This window comes from Anser anser (assembly GCF_964211835.1).
Source record: "Anser anser genome assembly, chromosome: 2".
In the NCBI taxonomy this organism is placed as follows: domain Eukaryota; kingdom Metazoa; phylum Chordata; class Aves; order Anseriformes; family Anatidae; genus Anser; species Anser anser.
The window spans coordinates 37,947,011-37,961,272 of NC_139721.1; the positions used below are offsets into that span (position 1 = coordinate 37,947,011).

General features: G+C 38.8%; 1 protein-coding gene across 1 annotated transcript; it reads left to right on the forward strand.

Annotated features, from left to right (window-relative positions):
- The first annotated feature begins 57 nt into the window (after nucleotides 1-57).
- GGH (gamma-glutamyl hydrolase) lies at nucleotides 58-12,109 on the forward strand. The gene is made up of 9 exons (XM_083823878.1): nucleotides 58-324; nucleotides 810-924; nucleotides 2,211-2,261; nucleotides 4,061-4,145; nucleotides 5,393-5,531; nucleotides 6,425-6,531; nucleotides 6,636-6,726; nucleotides 7,751-7,888; nucleotides 9,903-12,109. Exons 1-9 carry the CDS (start codon nucleotides 192-194, stop codon nucleotides 10,022-10,024), a joined length of 981 nt encoding a protein of 326 aa, XP_083680004.1. The 5' UTR covers nucleotides 58-191; the 3' UTR covers nucleotides 10,025-12,109.
- The last annotated feature ends 2,153 nt before the right edge of the window (nucleotides 12,110-14,262 follow it).

A 14,262-nucleotide genomic window follows, 5' to 3' on the forward strand; every position in this document is an offset into this window, starting at 1 on the left:
GCCCGCCGCCATTTCCCCCCCTCAGTCGGACGCGGATCGCGCCTCGCTTCTGCTCGGAGCCCGGCCCCGCCGCCAGGACTACACTTCCCAGTGTGCCCCGCGGCGCAGAGAGCGAGGGGCGGGGCGGTGCCCGCAAGGGGCCAGCCGCCTCACCGGCTCCGAGCCGTTGGTTCTGAGGTGCGCGGCGGGCGATGGGGCTCCGTGCTGGCTTCCCCCCGCTCCTGGCCGCCACCTTCCTCCTCCTCATCCTCCTCCAGCTTCGCTCTGCCTCTTCCGCCGCCTTGCCCAGCCGCCAGAGAGAGACCAACGAGAGGCCCATCGTCGGTAAGGGGTGTTAGGGGGTGGGGGGTACTCACAACGTAGCCATACCTCTGCGCTTGCAGACTCCTAAAAAACTGACGTGAAACCCTGTGGTTTGCTGTGAAGTGTGAAAGGTATCCCAAAACGTTGGCTGGATTGCATGGGCTCTAAACGGTAAAGTCTGTCTTACTGAGACCTGTGTGCAGTGAAGCTTTTATAAATAACATTACACCGTGCATACCGTGTTTCAGTCTTAAATTGTAGGTAACTTACTGAAGATAAGTCATAGTACTTCCATAAAACAGGGAAGTCAGATGAAACATGCTTATCTGACACCCTGTGGCTAGGTATTGCGATTGATACCCCATTGCCTCACTGTTCATAGTTCTTCCAGGCAATAAAGGCATCAATCATTGTAACGTGGTGTATCAAAAACTGGACTCAGATTTTTCTGTCAGCACATAACATTTGTGTTATATAATGCTGCTTTTCTTTCTTGGACCATTCAGGGGTACTGGCACAGGAATGTCACTTCAACAAGTTCCAGAAATTTGGAAATTCGTATATTGCAGCTTCTTACGTTAAGTTTTTAGAGTCTGCTGGTGCCCGAGTTGTGCCACTAAGGTAGGTTTTTATATCCTTACAAATGGTTAATAACCCTGTAACATGAGGGTATTAGAGGCGCAGAAGGTAGTTCTGCTGATATTTTTAGTGCTAAGTGCTCATCAAAGACCATTTAAAGATGCCGCAATTTACAAACTATTGTAGAAAGCGGAATAAAAGTAGACTGGAACATACAATTTTTAACTTTCTTACTTTTTTTTTTTTTCATTTTGTTTTAACCTGTAAAATTAACCTCAATAGTTCAAATTGGTGGTTTTTTGAAGTTACCTATGTTCAGTCTAATGTATTTTGTGCTACAAACACAGATATCTAGATAGATAGAGACTGTCTTTTGACACATTCTGTAGTCTTAGAATTCGACTAATGGAGGAAGACTATCAGTAGTCCTTGAAGAAATCTAAATCCAGTTCGTCTCTAAGCATGGGTTGCTAACTCCATGTTGTATAATATTTGGGTTGCTGGGTAAAAAGTAGCACAGTAAGTAAAAGAAGTGATGATACTTCGTAGCCAACAGTTAACTATAAAGTATTAAATGTGCTATTGTCCAATGTTAAAATGATAATTATCCAAAATTAAAGGTAATACTAATGGAGCTGCAAAAAATCACAATAGGATGTATCCACACAGTCCAATAAAGGCACCAGTGAAGTGCCTGAATTATAAGCCAGTGTTTCTCGTGTAGCTGGTGAAAATTTCAGAGTGGTTGCTGACCAAAAGCTGTACTAACAACACATTGAAACCAAGGCTTCCAATTCTTTCAACAAAGTTAGATGCCGTAAAGCTGGGCGCTTTGAATATACCCAGTGTACCAGTTCTGCACGAGGGTAGCCATCATACTATTTTATTTTGCTGATGTTTTGCTGGTGCTGAGGTCGTTCTCACCTTTCTACGTCTCAGATCTACCTTTGCTTTGCGGAAGAATGGGCATGACTAACTGTCGCAGTTCTTGGAATTGATCTGAAACTGGAGTTGCCAGTCTGCAGGAAATAATAGCTATGCCACTTATGTAAATGTTAAATTTAACGAGTGGTTGCATAGGGGTCTCAGACTACCTAATTCTGAACCGTACTTAACGGGGCCCTATTCTCAGTTATGTGGATTCTCAGTCTCTACTGAGCTGTTTCATGTGAAATGTTTCGTTTGAACTGGGACTATTTTATTCTAAATGTTTAAAGTATGCTTTCTATGTATTTTCTATGCCCCTTGTTTCAGTTCAGTAACTATGATATTTTTGTGATTAAATGTGTATATTTCATGTGTTCTGTAACTATTTTTTGGTGTTTCAGATTAAATCTTTCAGATGAAGAGTATGATAAAATATTCCACTCTATTAATGGGTAAGTTTAGAGCACTGGCTTTCTGTTGAAATATGTGATAATTCCTGTTTTGAGATCTGGCATATCCTTAAGGATGTTGTCTTCTGCTCTGTTGAAAGGTTGTGCTGAGTGTTGCAGACGTGTAAATCTGTTCTAAGATGGAGTACTGTTTCATCCCACATAGGTCTGCTGCATTTCATTCCTTTTGGAGCATGTCAGATAATCTCCAAGCAATGTCAGGGTTCATTTTAGCACTTTACAGTGCTTGTCTGCAGGTAGACAAAAGTGGTATGGTAGAGGTTAACAATTGGTTTATACTTTACAAGTGAAGTAGGTCACTTCCTCTTTGTTATATTTTTTTTCCTTATCCTCATATGAGTGATCACCTTAATTTTGAAATGTAGTAGTGCTTACTGGGCGTGTTGTCACTCTTAGTCTTCGCTTCCCAGACCTTCCCATCCCTTCCCATCCTCTCCATACTTCCTCTATTGTGAAAGCTTCTGATTTCCAGTCTTTGTTACCCTTTCTCTTTGGGTTCCTTCTCTCCTGCTTCTTTAATGGCCCATCTTGCCTGGTGTGATTCTGTGGCTTAGATCTCTGTTAGACAAATGTATTCTAACTTGTCAGCTGACCTACGGCAACTGTCCGCCCAAGTGTTTTTCCTGCATTTTTAAATGTCAGATAATGTGATCTAGTTCAGCACACATTTAATTGTGGACAAACCTTTTAGGTTTGCCTGAAGCTAACGGTGCATTTCAGAAGAGTTAAATCAGCTGGTGCTACACTTCAGTAGCTTGACTGTGTGTGATCCCCTAGCATGTGATCAGGCTACTTGTAGTCATGAGATGAACATCTTAAACCATGAATATTTTCGTTAAGCTTATGCATATAACAGAATGTTAATCAATGTGAGTAAGACCTGCATGTTTAGATTTGTGGCTGTCTGGGGAGATCAGTCTTATACAGCACACCCTATACATTAAGATGTGGGTCTTTACAGTGTTGTGGTGTGAACAAGTGTATGACAGCTATGCTTTCTCCCCTGTGTCTTCTCATAATGGAGACAAAATGAGTAATTTTATCCCTTTCTCGTGACTGTCACCCTCTCTTCCATTGCCAGAAGGACCTATGGAATCTCCTAATTTTTCTGCCTCCCCACCTCCATCAATGCAGGTGGGGTATTAGGTAAATAGATCCAGTTCCCTTATCCTTCTGTCTTTGCAGTGACTGGCAGTTGAGTCTGTGCTATGTGGGTGGGCAAGGATGTTCTATATTCCCTCTTGTTGCCCTCCACTGTCACCTAATGGCTTCCACAATACAGTTGTCTATAACTAATAAGAGAGAGGGATTCTCTATACTGTGGAAATTTATAATAAGAAAGAGATGGATCAATCTTTCTTGTTGTTAGCTAACCTTAGCTCGAGGTTCTTTGCAGTTGGAAATTATTATTAAATGCCTTCTTATTAAGACCATGAAATCTATTATACCTGTGTGATAGCGGTCTAGACGCACATAATAAATGGAGAGCTAGTCAGTACAGCCAGTGGAGCCTACAGGGCTGTTCAACCTTCCAACCAGTTAGGTGCTTTCTCTAAAAAACGTGTTTGAGTCACTGCTGACTTTTCTGACTAGATCCCTGCTGTCCCTAATTGAAGGTTAGATATCCATCTATAGGCTTCTGAAATCTAAGTGTCCTAATCTAGACCTGAATCCTACCCTTAAAACCACTGTCAGACCTTTCTCTGTGTTTGTTGTCCAGGTTTTAGTTCGATCACCATCAGTCATCGTTGCTAATCAGATTCTTGGATGTTGTCTTTCAGGGTACTTTTTCCAGGAGGTGGCGTGGATCTTAAGACTTCAGAATATTCCAGGGTTGCTAAGATATTTTACCACAAGGCATTAGAGGTAATTACTAAGGAACACTCTGTTCTTGTTACTGTCACTTCTCAGAGATCAAAATGACAGGGAGGCTCATATTCTCGGTTTCTCACTGGCATACAGTGTGTTAACTGTAAGCCCAATAATAAGTAGCTTATTGCTAGCTCCTGCTTAAAAAATCATTTCATAGCTTCAGATTCAGATAGCTGATGCCCTTTCCTGTTACGTGTTGTATCATTGTCTTAAATTCCAATTTCTTGGGGTGGATACAGTAGCTTTATTGCTGTTTGGAACCTGCAATAACAATAATGTCTTCCAAAAGCCCAGAGTGTTCAGTGACATTCAGTGTTGAACCAAATTACAAGAATTTAGAGATTATTACATTTATGTGCACCTAAAGTTTAGACTTTGAAGGAATTCTAGAGAGATTCTCAAATAATCCAATTTACAGTAATATAACATTAAGGCTTCCCTTAACATATATGCTACAGCTAGTGAAACACCTTTGTTCTTACTTACTTGTAAGTAGATTTAAATACATATTTGGAGGTGCATAGGAAAGATCTACATTAGCATGTTACACCGTTTTACTTATTTCCACTGGACTGGTAGCTAAATATAGCACATTTTTAAAGTAAACACTAACATAATCTGTAACATGTAAAAAGGCTTGGGAAAGGCTATATTATTATTTTTATTACTATTTATATGATCATTAGCTCTATTATGGAAAGATTGAATTTGTGGGACAGCTGTTTCTTTGAAAGATCAGGCAGACTGAATCCTTATGGAAGATTTAGTTTCTCAGAGCCTAAGAGATTTAAAAAAATTTTTTTTAGATAATAACATATTTTGGAGTAAAATTTTGTCTTGTAAGTGCATTGTGGAAAGGAATGGAGATTCATTGAGCTTTATACTCAACCTCTGTGATTTCTGAAGGATCTTCTGTATTCAGGTTGAATAAAAAAAAAAGTAAATGTTCTTCCCTTTTTCTTCTTTACTGGCTTTATTTTATTTTCAGCTGATGTTGATTACAGTTGTAACAGATGTCATAGTTTAGAAAACTTTGCCCAATTCTACAGCCAGTTGAGAGTAGCGCTTAAACTACTAGCACGGTAGGAGGTATTCATTGCCAGTGAGAAATCCCTTTCTGCTCTGGCTGCTGACTTTTCTCCAGCAGACAAGGAAAGTGAAAAGAATAGGAAGTTCTATTCAGTCTTCTTTCTGTAAATCTTCATTACTTTTTCTTTATTTTGTTGCTTTTTATTTTGAAGGCTAATGATAAAGGAGATTATTTCCCGGTATGGGGGACATGCCTTGGACACGAAGAACTAACATATCTCACAAGCAACAAAGTTTTACTTGTTAATACCAAGACAACTGGTTTGGCACTCCCTTTAAACTTTACCTCAGGTGAGAAATTCTATTACATTTCAGCAAAACTCAGACATGAGAGGTGTTGTGGTTTTGTTTGTAATAAACAGAAAAGGCTGAATGTTTGGGAGGTTTCTGATGATTGTCGTAAGTGCTTTCTTAATACGTTGCTGTGACTCTTTATAAATGCAGTGCAACTCTATGACTTCTAAGGAAGAGATGTGAGCACAAGCTACTTGAATCCCAACAGCAATCAGCAAAAAACAGAGTTGTGGCTCCATAAGTCATTTGGTTATTTGGACCTACAAAAATAATGTGGGCTTAGGTCCCTTTTTGTTACTGAGCTGGACAAAATTCACAGTCCCAAAACCTATCAGACTTGGAGAGCAAGTGCATTCACATTTGTCACCTCGCATCTTTTCCTAATGGTGAATATTTGCATTGCTGTTTCACTTGAACAGAACTGAAATTGGAGAAAATCCTGAAGGTAGAGCTGTGCCGCTCAGCAACAGTGGTCAAATGTTGCCTCTTGTTAAACTTTATGTGACTTTATCCTTTTGTGAGTAATCCATGTGTGGACCATGTCGTATTCACGAATTCTGGCAATTGTGGCCACTGTGAACGGAAAGGTCACTGAAATGAGTGGCAAAGAATTATGCTGATCTGTGGGAACTTGGGTGGCAAAGTTGGCTTCTCTCTAGGTCAAGACTGGAAGACAGTGATAACATCACTTTTGGAACCTGTTGGAGTTACTTCACTGATTTTTTTTTTCCTTGCATTGTATTCTTAAATCAGAAAGTTATACCACAGAAACAAAAAAGGTTGTTTTAATGTGTTTTATTAAATAGGTCTCCTTCTATTCAGTAATAGACGATCTGCTAGCAGTTTGAGTAATGGACAATATCTTTTTTTTTCTTTTCTCTTTGTGACAGCTGCAAAAGACAGTAGGTTGTTCAAGAATCTTCCTAAGGATTTATTACGTGCACTTGCTAATGAGCCATTGACATCAAACTTTCATAGATGGAGCCTCTCCATGGAGGTATTTAATCATTTTATTTCATTAACATAAATGTATTCTCTCTCTTAAAACTAGAAATAAGTAAACAAATAACACACCTTTATTTTCTTTCCTCCTTATTGCAGAATTTCACAAAGAATGAAAAGCTTCATAAATTCTACAATGTTCTGACCACTAACACTGATGGTAAAGTGGAGTATATATCTACCATGGAAGGTAGGAAAATAAATTTATTTTGTAAGCCATGACTGTAAAGTAGTTCTTCAGATGTGTCAGTTTATGCTAATTTGTAGAGCAAGCTTACTGTTAGAATAACAGGGTGAGTGCTGGCCCTGTGTGTGCTGACTGTGAGGAACATACAGTTTGCAGACAGAGTTTATCTTTTGAGTACATATCCTTGAGCCTAACTGCTTACTTCTCTCACCCACTGTTCCCCTTCCAGATACGCTGTTGCACTTTAGCAATATTGCAGTGCTGTGATACCAAGTGTACAGCACTCATTTTGTAGTAGTTTAACCCCTCCATAGTGCAGTGTGCCTCTGTTGTATCTTGCTTGCTATCTGCCTCTTTATGCTTGCGTTCCTATGCGATGCTTTATTATCTGTGTGCTGTATGAGGAGAACAATTCATGGTACTGAGATATAACAGCAATATCCCTCATTACTTTGACAGCAATACTGGTACTTGTTCTCCTCCAAAAACCTTTTGCGCTGGGTTGTGTATGTTTTGCACTGCATTTGCTCAGCTCAAGAAACATGTTAGCTCATTAGAGAGTAGTTTATTTTGAGTGGTGTACTACTAGCAGCTTTACAGTAAGGCCCAGCTGTCAGCCTATGGAATCCTTCTGTATGGCATGCTGGCAGTCCTCCAGAAGAGGAGAATAACAGTTTGATCAGAAGACCTAATTAGGCTAGTAAGATATGTATCCTGTGCCTGCAAGTGGTTTATCACAGAGCAGTCATCAGCTGCTGTGCTTTTATTCTTTTTTATATGAAAGTTAAGGACTGGCTTCCACTGGCACAGAGCAGATGGGAGCTGCCACTGTATTGACTGGGCCTTCAAGGGGATCCTAAGACTTGGATCTGTTTTGACTTGCTCTCTAAGCTTTTATGAAGCTGTAGATAAGTCAGATATATTGGTAGCTTGTCCTTTGAGTTTGTTTTGCAGTAAGACTAAGCACATCACTCTTAAGACATAGATCTTGCTTTACTTGCTTTGATGAAAAATGTGTTTTTTGCAGCATACAAATATCCAATTTATAGTGTCCAGTGGCATCCGGAAAAAAGTCCTTTTGAATGGAAGAAATCAACAGGCATTCCACATTCCTCGTCAGCTGTAAGAGCTGCATATTACATAGCTGACTTCTTCGTTAATGAAGGTAAAAAATTTATTGTTTATAAATATCAGTTTTTAGGGTGAAGAAGACTTTTAGTTTTCAAGTACCGCTTGCTGCTTTCTGAGTTTACTCTACAAGCTTTATAGGCTTATAAAACACAAGGGGTACTAGAAGTAGAATGGTTTTGTAAAAGTGACATCAAAATGCCAGTCATTCTTGCAGAAGTAGCCACTCTTTTCAGTAGACTGGGCAAAGACTATTAAGTCTTGTCTGTACTGTGATTTTCTACCATTTTGAATGGTCTCTGTAACATCTTATCCTGCCTTGCACAAAGACATTAAAATGGAAAAAAATGCTCCATTCATAATTCCAGATACTTCCTCAGTTCTGAACTGAGTTACTGTTGTTGAAAGTGTTTTCTAACCAGAATACCAAAATTATAAATGCTGCTTGGGCTAAGTATACAGATATGTCAGGGGGATGCAACATAGTGTCTATAGTGTATAACTGCAGGGCAGCATTTTGAGGAAATTTTTGAATTTTTACCGAGCTTCTAGTTTATTTCTTTATACAGAAAGAAGTTGAAAGTAACTAATGTGTGAAATTCTGATAATTTATGATACTTTTTTTGTTTACAATAAGTGAGTGATCTGGAAATGCAGGAGTATTTTGAAGCAATCAAACTTGCTTTATTCTTTTCTGTATCTCCTAAACCATTCTGATGAAATAGCATTTTTGGATATTAAACTGGCTATACATAAAATTATCTCAGCTGATTGACTGGGAATATAATGGACATAATCAATAGCCTAAGTGAGTTTGGATTCCAGATTTCATTTCTCATCAAAAGAGTCACCAGATTGGAGAAATTGGACACTGATTTAAAGAAGTGAAATGTATGCTGACCTGGTCAGTGAGAATGTAGAAATAAACTTGTACAAAGTACAACTTTTAAGGCTGTTTCCTTACATTATATAGTCCTACGTTGCTTTGCGAAAAGATAACAAAACAATGTAAAATTCCATGTTGGTATCCATAAGCTTCACATATTTTATGAATTTTAATAGTGTGCTTATGGGATAAATAGAGTAAAGTATAAGATGAATCCAGTTTTTCTTATGCTGTGTTCTAATATTACACTACAATTCTTCTAGCTTTTTTTGCTACATTCTGTTGTGTCTATCTACATACTGTGTTACAGGCAGAAGTAAGCTTGCTCTAGCCATTATACAAGTAAATGTGGCAAAATTCAGTGCCAACTATTCTCGTAAGTCCTGCAGTGCATGTGAGTTTGTTCATATGCGTATGTGCACACATATAGTTGCCTTGTAGGCAGTACCACACTGAAGTGTAACTAGCTTTTGGATGCGCTGAACTTTAATTCTAGCAGAGCAAACTGGTGTCAACTAGCTGCATGTGTCTAGCTTCCACCTGATATATCAAACCAAAAGTTACTCTTCATTATCTCCCCTATCTGTGTACAGCTACTTCTATTTCATATCTTAATGTTGTGATGAGTAGTTGATGTTTTTAGCTAATATAAGGCAGAGTGCCTTTTTAACTTTGAAAATAAACCATGGGGCAAAAAAATGTAAACTGTTTTCTACTGACAAAAATATACTTACCTATGATTTTTTAATAACTAAACTAATATCACTTTTATATTCACCTGTTAATTTTGTGTAGAGTTGCCAACATGACCAAATAGAGCAGGATTCATTTTTTATTGTCCTCAACAACACAGGCCACGTTAGGCTGATACTTTGATACATTTCTTCCAGTATTATGAGTGCTGGTATCTTTGGTAGGAACCAACAGTACCTCATGAATAAATCTTTTTGTGGAGTCTTGGTTTTAAATGAGCAATTAATTTTCTCCTTCTTCAATAATAAAATAGTGTTGTAACCAGCTTTCTGAATCTGTATCTTCACAGTTCTCCATATGTTAGTTACTGTGATTCTGTTTGCTGTTAAGCTACACAGAATAACTTTGCCAAGATAGATACTGCCAAGGCTGATAACAGTAACGTGATGTGTACTTTTAAAATGTTTTACAGCACGGAAGAGCCTGCACCGTTTCCCCAGTGAAGATGAGGAAAGAAAAGAATTGATTTATAATTATGCTCCGATTTATACAGGAACGTTTTCTTCATTTCAGCAAGTCTATTTTTTTGATTGAGTATCTTGTCAGAGGTGCCGCATTGCTATTTATAAATGGAATTATTTGCCTGCATTGCATAATTAAACTGATATAGTGCAGTGCATGTGACAGAAAGCCAGAACAATTCTCTTCCTTTACAGTGACTTATCCTGTGTTTCTTCTGCACTACTGGACCACTAATCTGAAAATTTACATTTTGTACCATAGTAGTTGTCTTGGATCACGCTTTAATGTGAACTACAGAAAAATGCATTTTTTCCTACAGGGAAGGCATCTTGATTATGCTGATGAATTTGAACAATTTCATGTTTAGTCCAGGGAAAAGTATTGTATTCTTATATTTCAAAATATGAAGGTTATCTCTGTAAAATGTTGCGAACTATGATAGCACTACAGATTTAAGATATATTGCTTACTAAAATCCTGACCTCTTCAAATGATTTAGCAAAGAAGACTTTGGATCTTGGGCCTGTTATAAATGTGTGTGTAACCAGGTTCTTGACGGGAACTATTTTGTCATTTGAAAAATTGTCCAAAATAGTAAGGAAGCACGATAGCGAGGAGACACAAAAAGGATGTTCTATCCTATTTGTGAAACTTTCCATGGTACATTCAGTGTTGTTCAGAGAGTTTATATCTTGTGAGGTCTACATAAATATGAAGATGTAGTGTAAATTAGGCATTGCAAATATCAGATAAAGTAAGTAAGTGTGGAGAGTGTAGTTATGTGCTGCTTTCACTTTCGATTCTTTTCAAATTCTATTTTATATATATTCCAAGAATCTGTTTGACAGTACCTAGAATCAGCAGGCAGATGTTAGGTACAGACTTCTTTGTATGTAAAAGAATGTAAAATGAACTTTTGCTTTATATACTCTAACTTTTCCTGTAGTTACTTAGTAGAATTCTCACTTTTAATCTGAGGATTAACTCAGTGGAGACAGTAGTTTCTTTCTGTCTTGTTGGATAGTTAGTACATCTGGAATTCAGTAAAAGGATGAATGTGTATAAGAAACCTACTAATATTGACATAATGTGATAATAGCAGTTGCATTCAGTGCAGTGCAATATTTTCTTGTTTTTTGTTTGATTTTTTGCTTTGCTACATGGTTAGTTTAAATTTTGTTCAGTGGTTTTGTTTAGCATTCAAAAATTTACCAAGATGAGACAGTCAGCTATAATTCTTTATTGCACAGCTTCCAAACCCTGTTAACATCAATGGGGATTTGGAGTTCATGAAAAATTCAGGTTTGTACCTCAACTCTATACTGTAGTACGTTACACTCTCAAGTACCACTTGAGAGTCAGGTACACTTCTCAGGTTTTTCAGGTAAAGGGCACTCTAACTTATTCTTTATAATGAAACAACTTCACGAGACAGAGAAAATGTGAAATGTAGTAATTAAAATAGTAGTCACAGTTAATGTTTCCTTATACTGGAAAGACACTGCTGGGTAACCACAAGCTTAAACATGTGATGTGGTGGATTTCTACGCTTGTCAAATCAGCCAAATTCAGTAAATCTCTTTTTCATATGGGTGATTTTATCATGTTAACTATATTATCTGATTCCTGAGTAGAACCAGTGTAAAGAGATAATCATGCTCTACAGTTGCATATAAATATAGCAGCTAATCATAGACTCTTAGAATGGCTTGGGCTGGAAGAAACCTTCAGGATCATCTAGTTCCACCCGCACTGCCACGGGCAGAGATGCCACAAATAGCCCAGGTTGCCCAGGGCCTCATCCAACCTGGTCTAGTCTATCCAGCTAAGATACTTATGAAACAAGTCCAGCCACTTATTTCTTAGTCAGGTTGAGTTCTTTGGAATACCTCTGAGAACTTGCCTAAGTGAGAAGGGCGGGATTTAGCCTTAAAAACAGGGACCAACCTTAGAAGTGAGATGTCTGCTAACTGCAATGGGAGTAATTAGTTCCTAAGTGTGCAACTTTAAGGAATATTGTGTGTAATGTGATGAAAGAGAGCAGTATATTTATTATGAATTTGTATGGGTCTTTTCTTTGTATCCTTTATCTTGTAAAGCCTTTTTGATGGTGGCAGTGACTTTTCTATGATACTTGAAATAAAATATATTCGAGCAGATGTGCATTTTTGTTCTTTCAGGTATCATGGATAAAACATTAACATTGATTGACCTTTTTTCCCTCCATTTATGTCTGTTATCAAGGCAATGAATTTTTATGATTCTTGACTTCTGAACATTCTGTGACAGTGATAATTCAGTAGGCTGCTCTAACCTGTGTCTGCTTGGTGTGGTCTTGGGAACTATTTCTCTGTTGTGATGGTGAAAGTGAGGGAGCTGTCTGTGTCAACTTAGTCCAAGAAGGTATGCAGCCATTAATCTCTTTGCTTCTGCCTCTTGGCACTATTGCTAGAGTACGCAGGACCAGAATGTTTGCCTGCTTACCTGCTAAATTTTCAGTCACTGTTTCTGCAAAAGTGATGCTCTTATGCTATGTGTTGCCCATATACAGTCACAAAGCTGGTGGGCATGATGGAAACTTTCAGTCCAGTGACTTGCACTTTTGTTTAGTGGTAACTGCATGATAGACTGGAGGCAAACAAGGGAAAGCTGAAATAGCTGGGTGAGCTACTGGTTTTGGGTGGAAAATGCAAATAATTGAAATATGTTGAAGGTTATTGTTCATCAGAAGTAGTATAAGGCACAGGCTCATGTGATCCAAGACAGAGCTAAAAGCTTTTGATTTAGGGCGTTGCCTAGAAGAAAAATCACGAATAGGGCTACCAGGGAAGGTGGCAGGACGGCTGGCATGATGGCCTTCTTAAGAGGAGCACTTCTGTAAGAAAAGCAGAAGAGGTTCAGTGACAATAGCCTGGGTCAGCCACAGTCTGAAGGCTGCTAGACAAGTCCATAGTGACATGGCAGGTCCAAGGGCAAGCCAGAAAGTCACATCAGCAAGTTAGGGTCAGGATAAGTGAGTTCCATGGCCAGGCACAGGCATATCTACAGCACGGCTCAGGCAGGGCCCAGAGCCTGAGCTTAAACACACAAACGCAACCACTGAGCCAAGGCACAGAAACTTTCTACAACGTTTCTCACAGCTCCTTCTTGCACAGACCTTCCACAGCCATCTGATCCCAGGTGAGCAGTGTCATTAGGCATGGGCAGCCTAACCCCTGTGAAGGTGAGAAGGGGTTGTAGAGCTGGTGGGTGCTCTCAAAGTCCTGAAACTCCAGAGCTGTAAGCAAAGCAACCGCCGTCTTCAATGTCCAGTGAAATGAGAGCCTCTGTCTGTTCGTATTGTTCGTATATCTGGCATCTTCCACCAAGTTCTCCTCTATACAAAAATGAGACATAGGCACCCAACAGAGGATTTGAAATTGTTTTTAGGAACTTTCAGTAAACCTCTTCCTGCTCTAAGTGATTACAAGATTTACAACATGGTTTTTAATTTCTCAGAAACTATGACTGGTAGTTTTCAGGATTAATGCTGGAGAGAAGACTGGCCATACTCTCATCTTATTCAGAGTATGGCTTATAAGCCCAATCATCTTGCTTACTGCTGTGTGGTGAAAGCATCCACTGATCAGTAAAATAATCCTGTGTCTTGCGGATTATATTAAAACATTTTCTGAAAAGTTTGAAATGGTTTTCTCTTTGTAATACTTCTGTTTTACCACTAGATGGCCCACGTGAACCAGTAGTTCAGTTCCAATTTCTTACTCAGACGAGGCAGTGTCAAAAGCTTTAAGCGTCATGTTGAATAGGGTACTTACTGTATTGTAGCATTTACATAGGGACTAGGATACATATTGTATTCTGGTATCTATGTATGTACCAGGATTTTGTGCATGTGGAGGAAGATGGGAGGAGACAGAAGCCTAGTGATATGAATGGCCAGATTGGCAGGGCAGGAAGACAGAAAAAGAGGGTACAAGAGCATAGAACTATTCAAGGTGGGATTAAATCATAATTCCAGTGAATATTTCAAACATTTGAGCATTAGCCAGAGGTGACTAGAATGAAATCCCAATTTTCAGGTGATAGTTCTTCCCCTCCAGCTGCAGAGTCTGTCTTGGTTCCTTTTTCTATGAATAAGAAATGAACTCATGCAAAACAGAAAAGCTTAGGCAGGAGTCTGTGAGAACCTGAGCTCAGAAAACCTTTGCCTGGGAGGTGGGAAAGACCATTTTGAATTCCTTCAGGTAAGGAAGAAATTACAAGGAAGAATCATTCTGAGTAGGTGATCTAAATACTGAATAAAAAAGTAA

Bases quoted from the DNA above. Each gene is read 5' to 3' on its own strand.
- GGH (XM_083823878.1), top strand. From the start codon at position 192: ATGGGGCTCCGTGCTGGCTTCCCCCCGCTCCTGGCCGCCACCTTCCTC. The intron at 925-2,210 runs GTAGGTTTTTAT...TTGGTGTTTCAG, and splicing joins GCCCGAGTTGTGCCACTAAG to ATTAAATCTTTCAGATGAAG. The intron at 6,727-7,750 runs GTAGGAAAATAA...TGTTTTTTGCAG, and splicing joins GTATATATCTACCATGGAAG to CATACAAATATCCAATTTAT.